Source organism: Phalacrocorax aristotelis, chromosome 5 (genome assembly GCF_949628215.1).
Source record: "Phalacrocorax aristotelis chromosome 5, bGulAri2.1, whole genome shotgun sequence".
NCBI lineage: Eukaryota > Metazoa > Chordata > Aves > Suliformes > Phalacrocoracidae > Phalacrocorax > Phalacrocorax aristotelis.
In genome coordinates this window covers 23,166,842-23,179,063 of record NC_134280.1, presented here as the reverse complement: position 1 = coordinate 23,179,063, position 12,222 = coordinate 23,166,842, and the positions used below count along the sequence as shown (strand labels likewise).

The 12,222-nt window shown below is 38.8% G+C and overlaps 1 protein-coding gene across 1 annotated transcript in view; it reads right to left on the bottom strand.

The window, feature by feature from the left end:
- MYO3B (myosin IIIB) overlaps positions 1–12,222 on the bottom strand; it is a 227,026-nt gene that overhangs the window by 57,048 nt on the left and 157,756 nt on the right. Inside the window, exon 32 of the mRNA XM_075092498.1 lies at positions 2,831–2,951. Coding sequence (XP_074948599.1) covers positions 2,831–2,951 — 121 coding nt within the window. The remainder of the gene's footprint in view (positions 1–2,830; positions 2,952–12,222) is intronic.

The following is a 12,222-nucleotide window of genomic DNA, read 5'->3' as shown; positions in this document are numbered from 1 at the left end:
TGAACTAATGTGTGTATTTAATTAGCATCCTACATAATTTATTAGCTTGAGTTTGCTTATGTCCTGCATTCACTGAATGAAGAGAGTGAACTAGGTGCAGAGATTCAATTTCCTTGAAGGAATTCAATTTTTTTAAAGCTCCCATGGCTTCTGAACACTTTGAAATCCATTACTTAGTAAAATTGAATGCTTTATATACATTATAATACTGTAAATTCTTTTCTTAACAGATCTTTGAAAAAGTAGCAGGTTGTCATACATTTAAATGTATCGTTATATTTCTGTGCACACAACAGAACAGAACAGTGTATGATTTTGCTTTCAGATCCTGAGTACCTCTAAGCTCATTTTTCATTTCCAAAACTCCCAGTTAGAAAAAAAATAAACAAAAATAAAGTAAAAGAAATGAAGGGAAATTAAGAGAAAATAAGAATTTATTATTCTATAGTTTAGTTCCACAGTATGTGAAGCCACAGTGAGGCTGACTTCTCTAGGGACAGATTACCAGCTACTGTGTTAAACATCTGCACTATTATTCAGCAGCCTTCTTGTTTCTTACAAGTTTCCTGTATGACTGAAGAGCCATATGCTTAAAATACAACAGCCCAGTAACAGCTACATGTAGAAGTGAGGCTTGATTTATGGGAGGTAAGTTATCAGATTTAGTCCTAAGATTCTGAACACCACCTGTGAAATAATGAACATTTTCAAGTCTCACTGAAATCACTGGAACCTGAGGCCATCACTGAGAAATTTATAGAATTAGACAAATAATCTGCAACATTTGTTGGGGTTAAACTTGAGTTTAACTGCCAGCAGTAATGGCAGTTTAGCAACTCCAGGCAAAAGAGGCTAGGAATTTATTTATCTGTCTGATTGTGCATAGCAATCAGGACTGGGTACAAGACCTGAATGGCCAATGTATTTTACATGGGCGCCTTCAGGCCAGATATCTAAAGGCATTTAGACATTGATTTCAATGTAAGTTCAGTGGCTGAATATTTTTAAAGGTCTCTATGTTTGTGCTTCATAGAGCCCAAATTCACCTCAACAGTTACTGAACCACAAAATCTTCATGAGCCTCAAGGGATGTACAATTAAGCAAGCTGTACCTAATCCAGAAAAATGTATTTGTTTGGAGAGCAACGAGAACTCCAGAAACAGACTAATGCAAAAAGGGAAGAAAACCATTCCTAGCTAACTACACATAAAACAGATCAAGGAAAAATTTTAAAGAGGCTGTGTGCCTCCAAACAAGTCCAGGTGAAAGCTCTAGATCACTAAGAAGAAGAAAAAGAATTCTATTTACTTTGTAAATAATTATAATTTGGGATGCCAAAGAAAATTGGTAATAGCTTATTAGCTCTTGCTTCTAACCACCAGTGCAGACTGGAGAACAAATGACCATGCAATCATCAATAGTTCTAAAGAGATCATAATATACACACCCTTAAGTACATAAGAGACAGACAGAGCTGCATGCACATGAAGGAAATAATAGATTAGGAAACTCATTGCCCCAGTGAGCAGTGAGGCAATCCAAAGACAGAACTGTGATGCTAAATTCCAGTGGGCTCATTCTTTTCCCTGAAAATCATTACCAGAAACATTTATTTATTTACTTACTTATTTATTCATTCATTCATTCATTCATTCATTCATTCATTCATTCATTCATTCATTCATTCATTCCTTGACCAATGGCCCAAACCTTGTTCTTGCTGAAAACAGAATACTGCAAGGGAGAGATTCTGGAACACTATTAACCTACAAGAATGCAGGCATTTATACCTGAACAAAATCCTATAATAATGCACCAGAGCATGTAGCAGACATTATTCAATCTAAATCAACCAAAGTTAGCATGGAAGTTAACATAGCCCAACGTTGTGAGCATACAGAGAGAAAGAAATACCATTTTGGAGAAGTTAACAGTTATTTAAAGTAAAATACCTTCTTAATGGAATAACAGCAGCTAGTTGCAGTCAAGCAAGTCATTGATTTCTTCAGAGAATTCCTAAGAGGTGTAAGAGAACCTGCATTTTTATGCTATGTAGGAAGCACATAAAATAACAGAAATAAGAGCTGGAAGAAGCTCTGAGGTGTCCTCATGCCCATGCCACAGCAGGACAGATCTCGTAACTCTTAGTAACTGAAACTTGCTCATCAAAGGTATTAATCCAGCAAATGCAGCCACCTCTCCCAGAACACTGTTGGAGAGACAGACTTTGACAACAGCTAAAGATGTAACATATCCCTCTTGCCTCTCATACCCAAGGAAGTGTCAGGGGGACATTTGTCTGGAGTGACCTCATTGGTAAGGAAGGTTAAAGTACCCTTCCTCCACAAAGAGAAGGCCACCACTATTACAGTTCACTGTATTCCTAGGCTTTCTGTCAGTGACTTGTCCATCTGCTTTTTACAGCTCTTCCCTATCTCATTGCTGGTCTGCATGGAGCTTTACAGATACAGAAGGGTAACTTTCTACTCTTGAGTATTTAATAACATGCACCGCAGTCAATTCTGAAATGCTGAGCACTTGCAATCCTGTCTGCAATCCACGTATTCTGGGTACTTCCGAAAAGTGCACAGAAACAGGACATCAACCCAGGACAAAGAGCAGCGAAAATAAGTCTAACTCATCTAACTGGGAGAACATTGAGATGACTAAGCTGGTGGGGGGACTGTCTAAACTACTGGTGCTCATCCTCAGAAAATGGAAGATTCCCTATGAGCTGGCTGAATCATCATGACATGTCTGCTCCTTTCAGATCTTATTGTGTGAAAAATGACTTTTCTTAGGTAATAGACAGCAAAGGATTCAACTCACCAGTGCTCTTCACAGCCAAAATCAGAAGTAGAGCCGCTGCTTGTAAGCTGAGGATCTGCTACACAGCCTGTGCTGGCTTTCAGTCTTGTGTACTTCTTACGAACAATATATCCCCTGAAAGCTAAAAAACATAGTTATGAATCAGAGAAAAATTCTGCAAAGCCTGAAATGCAGGCTGGTACCTGGCTCTACAGTGCAGATCTGAATACCCTCAACTTTTACTGAATCTGTAGTTAGAAATAACACTTAGCACCTCACAGGGGTGGCTCCGACATTTGCAGTGTTAGCAACAGCTGGAAATTAGAATCATAGAATCATAGAATATCCTGAGTTGGAAGGGACCCACAAGGATCATCAAGTCCAACTCCTGTCCCTACACAGGACAACCCCAATTTACACCATATCTCTGAGGGTGTTGTCCAGGTGCTTCCTGAACATTGCCAGGCTTGGTGACGTGACTACCTCCCTGGGGAGTCTGTTCCTGCGCTCCACCACCCTCTGGGTGAAGAACCTTTTCCTGATATCCAACCTAAACCTCCCCTGGCACATCTTCCTGCCATTCCTTCAGGTTCTGTCATTGGCTACCAGAGAGAAGAGATCAGCACCTGCCCCTCCTCCTCCCCTTGTGAGAAAGCTGTAGACTGTGATGAGGTCTCCCCTTAGTCTCCTCTTCTCTAGGCTGAAAAAACCAAGTGACTTTAGCCACTCCTTGTACTGTTTCTCCTCTAAATCCTTCACGAACTTCATGGCCCTCCTCTGGACATTCTCTAGTAGCTTTATATCCTTAATGTATTGTGGCACCCAAAACTGCACACAGTACTCAAGGTGAGGCCGCACCAGTGCAGAGTGAAGTGGGACAATCCCCTCCCTTGACCAGCTGCAATGCAGTGCTTGATGCACCCCAGGACATGGTGGGCCCTCTTGGCTGCCAGGGCACGCTGTTGGCTCATGTTCAACTTGCCGTCGACCATAACCCCCAGATCCCTCTCCATGGGGCTGCTCTCCAGACTCTCATTCCCCAGTCTGTATGTACATCCTGGGTTGCCATGCCCCATATGTAAAATCCAGCACTTGCTCTTATTAAATTTCATATGGCTGGTGATTGCCCAGCTCTCCAGTCTGTTCAGATCCCTCTGCAGGGCCTCTCTGCCCTCGAGTGTCAACAGCTCCTCCTAATTATACAGGGCATTACACTTCCACTGTTATAGTGACCACTTGGCACAGCCCGGGCAAGGAAAACAGGCCTCAAAATGAGAACATGTCTAATTTAAACAGGAATCCAGCTTAGAATGTATTAAAATACATAGTAGAAAATCACTCCCAACACACCTTCTTTAATCACAGCTCCCATGATTTGAGCTAGCCAGAATTTTACAGAATCAGAAATTTCACCTGCTTTTACTGTGGGGTAGAGGGGTGAGATGCCAGGGTCTCATATATTCAATTAAAACAAACAAAAGTCTTCTCTTATTTTTCAATTAACTGTAACCATAATAAAACATTTTAAATGCCTCCCATACAAATAATCAGGAAAAAATCTACAGAGATAGGAATTTATGCCATTCATAAAAACAAGAGCAGAACAAAACAATCACTGGAAATACTAAATGAAGTAGCAAGCATGGAGTGAAATGAAATGGCAAAACCAAAAAGGCAATGAATAACATTTTGAAGATATCTACATCCTTTATTTCCATGGACTGTCTCTAGATTTGGATACCTAAATAACTTAATTACTTACGTAGTTTTATCTGAAATCAATTTACTTGAATTCTTGACGCGTGTGAGCAGGTATTAATAAAGCTCCAGCACAAATCACAGATAGCAATACATACTGCACTTAGGACAAAAGACTAAAAACTACTGCAATGTACACTTAAACCCACAAATTTTAAAATTTTATTTTTGTAGGGTTTATTTCAAGGATTATTTTAAGCAGAAATACCTGGATAAAAGGGGATAAAGGGCTGAATAACAAAAAAGTATGTACAGTATCAATGGCTATATTTGAAGTGGCAACAAGCAGTTACTGAATAAGGCTGAGGGTTGTGAGGGAAAGGAGCTGTTTATTAGTCTACCAGGGCTGCAACTTAAACAGTGACACAATATGTAAAAAAAATCGGAGCTAAGATCAGGAAAATTATGATTTTGAGGGAAAAAAAATTTCCCTATCCAGGAAAAGCTTTTAAGCACACTAAACACGTGTAAAAGCAGAGTCAGTCTGGGGACTAATTACCCAAAGGTGGGATATAGGATAGGCACAGAAATAGGATCTCTGGCAACCTCATGTAGGATCAGGGTCAAGATAGCATTGTAGATTACAATGGGAAATCAGGAGGTGGAATAAATATAAACTGTAGAATAAATTGGGAACAGAGAAGTTGATCGGAAGATTAACAAGTTTTCCCTGTATCTCACACCTCTGATTTTATGAAAACACTAGAAGTAGGCATGACCTATACAACAGAGAACAAAGACACACCCCCACAGAATTTGCAATCCCTCAATTATTACCAAATTATGAGATAATTGATTAATTTCCCTTTTCTTCCATATAACTACTCTTACAAAAGTATAACTACCCTGGTGGAAGAAACAACACAGAGTTACCTCAATTGCATCTGCTCTTTCCCTTAGGAAAGGGCTGTAACTGATCTCTTCTTTTTATTTTAATTCTTGTATAGTGTTAATAGTCTTCTTTTCAGCCACCTACCTCCACAAAAATATGTGGTGTTTCACTTATTTGTGCCATATAAGAAAATGAAAACCATCTGAACAGTTCAAGCTGTGGTATGCAATGCACCGTAACAATCTAAGCAGTTCAGTGGTACCGAGGTTTCCAGGGTAAGAAGCAGCAAAAATTGCCTTTTAATGAGAGGTTACTAAAATAAATAACCATTTACTTTACAGAAGGCATGACAGAAGTTGGGCCTGCTGAGGTGCTGTACCGAATACAGAGTTCAGGTATCATGAGGCTGAGGAACTTTCCGTCCTTAATAATCAGACTGGAAAAGTCTGCCTGTCTGGCAGAGATGAGGCAAGCATTCACTTGCCCCATGTGATCAGGCTTCCAATCCTTAACTATCCCCTACTGACCAGACAAGGAGCCTACTCCAATATTGGCAGCAGAGACAGCTGGCCAGCAGCCACCTCTCTGCAGCTGAAACATGCTGAGTACCAGTCAGTCGATGGACTACTGTAAAGAAGCACTGAAACAAATGAACGACTAAGATAAACTTCTGTTTTATCCTTAGTAATTTCTCAACTTTTAGTAGTCCTTTGCCTGATACCTACTGTGATTAAATTTTTTAGAATTCTTTTTCCCAGAGACTCTGATTAATGTCAGTACAACCATTTTGGTCTTTCCCTCATTCAGTACATAAAACCTGCTACAACTGATTTAATAAACATAGTTTTTACCCTGTCTTTTGTTTTCATACATATTTTCAAATTCAACACCTCTTCAACTTAACCTTTCCGCAAGCTGGCTTCTAACATTCTTCTAGAGTACCTTGAATCTGACAGGTAAATGGCTGTATTTTTCCTACTTTCCCTTTGACTCATGGGATAACTGAAGTAGCAGGATAAACAGACCTGACTCTCTCTCAAAAGCTTCATCGAGCCTTAGTAGGACTGTATCTTTTCAACATTTATTAACTGGATCTATAACGTTTCAAAAGAAATGCATATGCAGAGAATTCTACTGGGGGAGTCTGAGAGGCTGGGAAGCTGCTCCATCACAGCAATTTGCATTACTGACTGGTGCTGGTTTTGACACTAAGCACTTGGCTCAAAGAGTGTGAAATTAGCAGACTCATGTTGCTACTGCTCCATGAACAATCACTGCATCATTGAAGAAGAATGATCACCAGCTGTCACCTCATTTTCACCTTACCCAGTCTATATTCCAAACTTTGCAGCAACAGTATCTTTAACCCTGATCTTTACATAGCCAAAGATGACAGGATCTGAAAAGCAACATAGGAACTGAACTTAATTTTAGCACTTCTGTTAGTAACTTGGTGTTAAATGTTTTATGCGCCACAATTTAGGACATGAATTTTTACTTCTTGTGCTGATCAGTTCTCACAAAGCGCAAGTTTTCTGTCAGCTCCAGCACCTAGCAAACCAAGAATGTATTTACCTCAGAGAGTCTGAAACTTGGTGTCTTGCGGTTAAAAATCTTTATCTTAAGGTCTAAGTACCAAGGTGTATACATTACACAAAATGTTGCACAATTCCAGATAGGAAAAGTCCAGTCATTTTCCCTCTGATTCCCATAGGAAATACATAGTTACAGAGCGAACTGTGAAGCACAATGTAGAAAGATTAAAGCTAAACAATTGCAGGTCTATACAAGAAGTATAAAGAAAGGAGATGGAGTTGTATTTTAAAAAGCAGAAGGATTCATTCTCAGTCATAAAAATCATGTTGAGCAGACATTTTCTACAGAGACACAGTTTTAATCTATAATATCACCTGAAATAGCATATAACAGCAACTCAGAAATGAAAGCTGAAAAGAAGGTATCATGGTAGTTTGTAATCAGAAGTTGATTTGCTATGAACAGCATATCACTTTCTTAATTTGCCTAGTTAAAAGACCATTCAGCAGCTTAACTAACACCATCTGAGAGGTTTTGGAGTCCATGAATCTGATTCTTCACTCCATGCCAAATTAATTCTAATGAACGGTAAAAGGGATGGAGAGTCACATCCTTTGCTGGGTTCCATGAATACCTCTCCTCTTTCACTCTCACTCCGGATGGATATTGGGTGATGCCTGTTTAATAGCAGAAAAAACCAACTCTTGTCTTAAGTTGTCTGGCAGAAGCATTATGAGAAAGCAAGTAATGAGTTCTCACATACAAGCGGTAACTACCAGTAACAAGGAGTGACTATTAGCACCAAGGCTGCCATCAGGACTGGTGTCACTTATGCTTGGACATACGTTTTTTAATTACCATGCATTACAGTCTCTGATCTTGAGACTTGGTCAAACAAACAAACAAACAAACAAACAAAAAAGTGAAGATGACTGTGAAACTCTTTGGCAATATCAGCAAGGGAAAGGATTTTCCAATATATTGTTGGACAATGTACATTGTTGTCCCTTCCTGATTTTTGCAAGGGCGTCAAATCCAGTAAGAATGGTCTCCTTTTTGTCTCCTCAAAAACAGGAGAGAAAACCAAAAGGAAATGCAGACATTATCACCTCGACAGAGCTTAGCTCAGAGATGGGGATAGAATATAGGACCTTAGACTTCAAAACCATAAGGCCTTCTCACCTTTCCTAATGTTCCCTGCACATGAGCAGCAGGCTTTTAACAGTTTCTAGAGATAGATAGTAAAAGTGAAAAACTACTGGATGCCCTAAACTAGTACAGAACACAGATGGAAAAGTAAAGTTAACCAAAGCTGTGCACCCTGTACAAACTAGTCTGGTTTGCCCTGAATGTGAAATCAAGGTAATATAGTTGACCTGCCATTAAGGGAAACAAATATATCTCTTCAATGATCCTTACACTGACAATGTAGTTAAAAGGAAGAAAATTAATGATATAAAAGAGTAAAACTGGATCTGCTACTCTGTGGTTGTTATTTTCAGGAAGCTTAAGGAAAATACATTTTTAGATATGTTTATAAAGTGCTTAGAAGTTTTTTTAACATTTTACCCATGTAATTCTTGGATCTAAACACCAGTATTAGCTGAATGTATGTACACAGTGTACACATATGTACATAGTGATATAAACAGACGGATAAATATAGGGTTTTCAATAAATACTTCCCTGTCTTCTATTGAAGTCAACATTAAATCTTTGCGGTTGAAAATCCCAAAGGTAACACTTTTATTAAAAGCTTACATTTATTATAACTGTAAAATAGTAAATTACAGCTGTTCTCAGGCCCTTTTTTCATTGTAATGGAGTACATTTTGCCAGAAGCACATGTTAGAGATATGTAAATAGTGAGAAACACTGCATGGGCAGAAGTTACAGAAAGAATGCAATTTGCAAAGGGATGCTTCATCTGGTTTCCCTCTGAACATCCATCGCTTTTATTTAAACAAACAAACAAAAAAAAGCACCCCCAAATCTTGAGTTCTTGATAAAGAATTTTCCAATACAATGTGACATATGGTGAGTGTGTGAGCACGTGTTGGAGGAGGAGACGGTGGCTCAATGGATTAGTCATTTGCCTTTCACCTCTGGAAGCGTAGTTAAACTCAGTCCTGACCAGAGCTGCACAGTATATTCCAGATGGCTAAAGTGGGCCTAATTAAAATGAATTCAGTGATGTCACCTCGGATCTAAGTGAATCGTATGCACCACTCATTTGGCATTTTGGCAATGTCAGTTCACAAATGAAATAACCAGATTAAAATCCTCCCTGAAGTCTTTTGGGACAACAGTCACACTGCATGGAAATAGAAGCTACCTTAACTAGAAAATGTACTTTTATAATTGTATTATCTGTTGTTTTAAATTCTAATTAATGCATTATTCTAATACAAAGAAACATTAAATGAGACTTGCATGTGAGGTAAATCAGTGCAGTAACATTTCAGTTGGATGATTCAGTGAATATACACTGATTTAAACCAGCTGTGAATCTGGCAATATAATTTAAAAAAATTATTTTAACAAAATTTTTTGCCTTTTATGTAGATGTAAATCAAAACAATAAAAATCCCAATGTAATGTTAACTCAAACCCTTTACACAAATCATCCTTTACAATTCATCTCTAAGTTAAAAATTAGCATTTCCTAACCTTCACAATTTGGGAAACTGTGACTGGAAGAAGAAGGAAAGACCTTTTGTACCCTGTGTACCATTTTAGCCGTGGGTCTAATGACATCTGTGTATTCTGAGAACCTGTGATGTAGATATGCTGAAGTAGGGTAGCTTTTTCTTCCCAACCTAATTTAAATTCACAAACATTTTGTTTCCTAGTAAGGGTGTTTTCCCCCTTCTGAAATAATGACTCTTTTTTGTAACATAATACACTCAGGAATTGTATCCTCATGTATATTGTGAGTGTTGCTTTTTTTCTAAGTTTGTTTTTTCTTCCAACATTTCTTCAATGGATAGTGAACTGCTGGGCCCACAGAGATCTCCAGACCACCAGCTCATGTATTTGAAAGGCATCTGTTTATTTTTAAAATGCAAATGCAGCCTACCTCAAAGACTGACTTGCAAGAAATGAACAATCTGAACAAGTCAAGAGGTTTCCAATCAGGAGCTGTGTTCCTCCTTTATATCAGCCTATGATCACTTGCTGTCAAAACCACTTAAACAATATCCTGGAATCTGAATGAAGTCCCCCCACAATTAAAATGAGCAGGATAATCCTGCAAGAATTATTCAGGCAAATCATTTTTCACACAGTTTAAAGTAATGATAAGGTCATTTACAAAAGAAATCAGCGCCTTTGAAATGCTGACTTGTAGATAGAGGACTGCCTGGAGGAGGGCCATAGATAACAGTGAAGACTGGCCTCCTAACACTACCCTCACAGTCTTTGGAACTGATTCTGATGAAGAGAAGGCCCAATAAGGTTAATACCCCTACTTTGATCTCTGTCAAAGCGTACCAGCAAGAATTAATTTACATTTCAGATGAAAAAGGTTGACAGCATGAAAAGGCATCTTGTTTCTGGTATGTGAATGTGCTGTAATAGATCGGGAATTCTGAAAGGAAGTTCTGAGGAAGCTAAAGGGATAAGCCGAGCGGCTGCTTTTATTGGGAAAGAGATGAAAGGAAAACAAATTTCAATATGCGCGTTCTGTAGAAACATGTAAGCCAAATGCTTCCTAAATTTCAAGGCCTGCTGAAGCGGGGAAGGGGGGGCATGAGGGGGAGGAGCAGGGAGGGAGGGAAAGGAGAGGGAAGTACTTATATTTTAATTATATGGTTTTGCTAATGTCTGGATGACAAATGCAAACAATCTATCTCACTGCCTGAAATGGCTCATTTTTTAAAAAAATACAAAGGTGATCATACTCCATCTACGGAAAAGCTGCCTTGAACTCACACTCACATTATAAGATATGCAGGGAAGGGAGAGATTTGGAGTTGCTTTTTTCTCCACATCACTAGGCACTTGGACAGTGTAATGTAAACAACCGAAAGACTGTCAGAGTATTCTAAAACCTGGAAAATGGCCACCGTTAGCAAGCATGAACTTTGATTTGAAACACAGAACAATAAGAATGTAGAGAAGGGAAAGTGTGCACAAGAAGAATTTTCAAATAAGAAGTCCTAGATATAGGTTTCCAAAGGCAGACAGAAATGTGATGAGGATTATTATTATACCCCTTCGAATGCAGTGCCAAAGATAGGAGGAGCAGACAGCCTAAGTAATACAAAGGTGCACTGTGTCACTCAACCCTATAGTCCTAATGCTTATTCACCCAGACTGATCACTGAAACTGTCAAGTGCCAGGTTACAAAGGAAGAGAGCATGTGTGTTGGTGGGCAAAGTGCTAACATCATTCCTCCAGCATTAAGTCTAGAGGGCTCAACAGAACTGTCCAAATTAAAGGGTATGCATACACTCCCACTGCCTCTGCTCTGCCATGTTCAACACAGCATCTAAGAGATGGCAGGAAGGAACAAAGCTCTGCATCTCTCCCATGTGTGCAAACAGCAGAACAGATCAGTGCTTTCTCTAAAGAGCTAGTAATGAGCATGCATCTCCTACATGCCTATGAAATCTGGCTGGACAAAACTCTAAGGCAGAATATCCCCCGCAGTCTCCAAGTGATACTGCTACGCACCAGCTTCCTGAAATAACTTAAGTAACTGATAATAGTGCAGCAGTGATGGGACAACTGTTTCAATTCCTCTTTTACAGCAAAAGGCTCTTTTAAGTCAGGAAATCAAAGTATTTGATTAGATTACTTGAATCAAAGTATGGCCAAGTGTAAATGTAGCAAATACTCCAGAATATAGGGGTACTTTAAGATCTACTCTCTGTGCTGTCATGAAAACAATAGAAAATGACAACACAAAGGAGAGGAAGAAGGGGAGAGAGTGCTTATGCAGTCTTACGCAGTCCTTCATGCAGTCTTATGCAGTCCTTCAGTGCATGTTGTAATGGGAGAAAAAATTTCTCCTTAACCGTTCTCCATTTAATAGAATATTCTGCATTTGACCCTAGGGCTATATTTCACAATTCTACATAACAATATGCATGCAAAGCTATAATTTATTATTTTATCCTAATGATACTATGTTCCTTTCTGTAACTACACTGGTATTCTGTTTTCTGCTGAAAGTCACTGCAATGTTAACTTCAGAGTAACAAACTTAGACAAAAGAAAACCAAATTAATTTACTGGAAATGTCTTGATAACAAAGTAAAAGAATATTTAGAACACATCTTT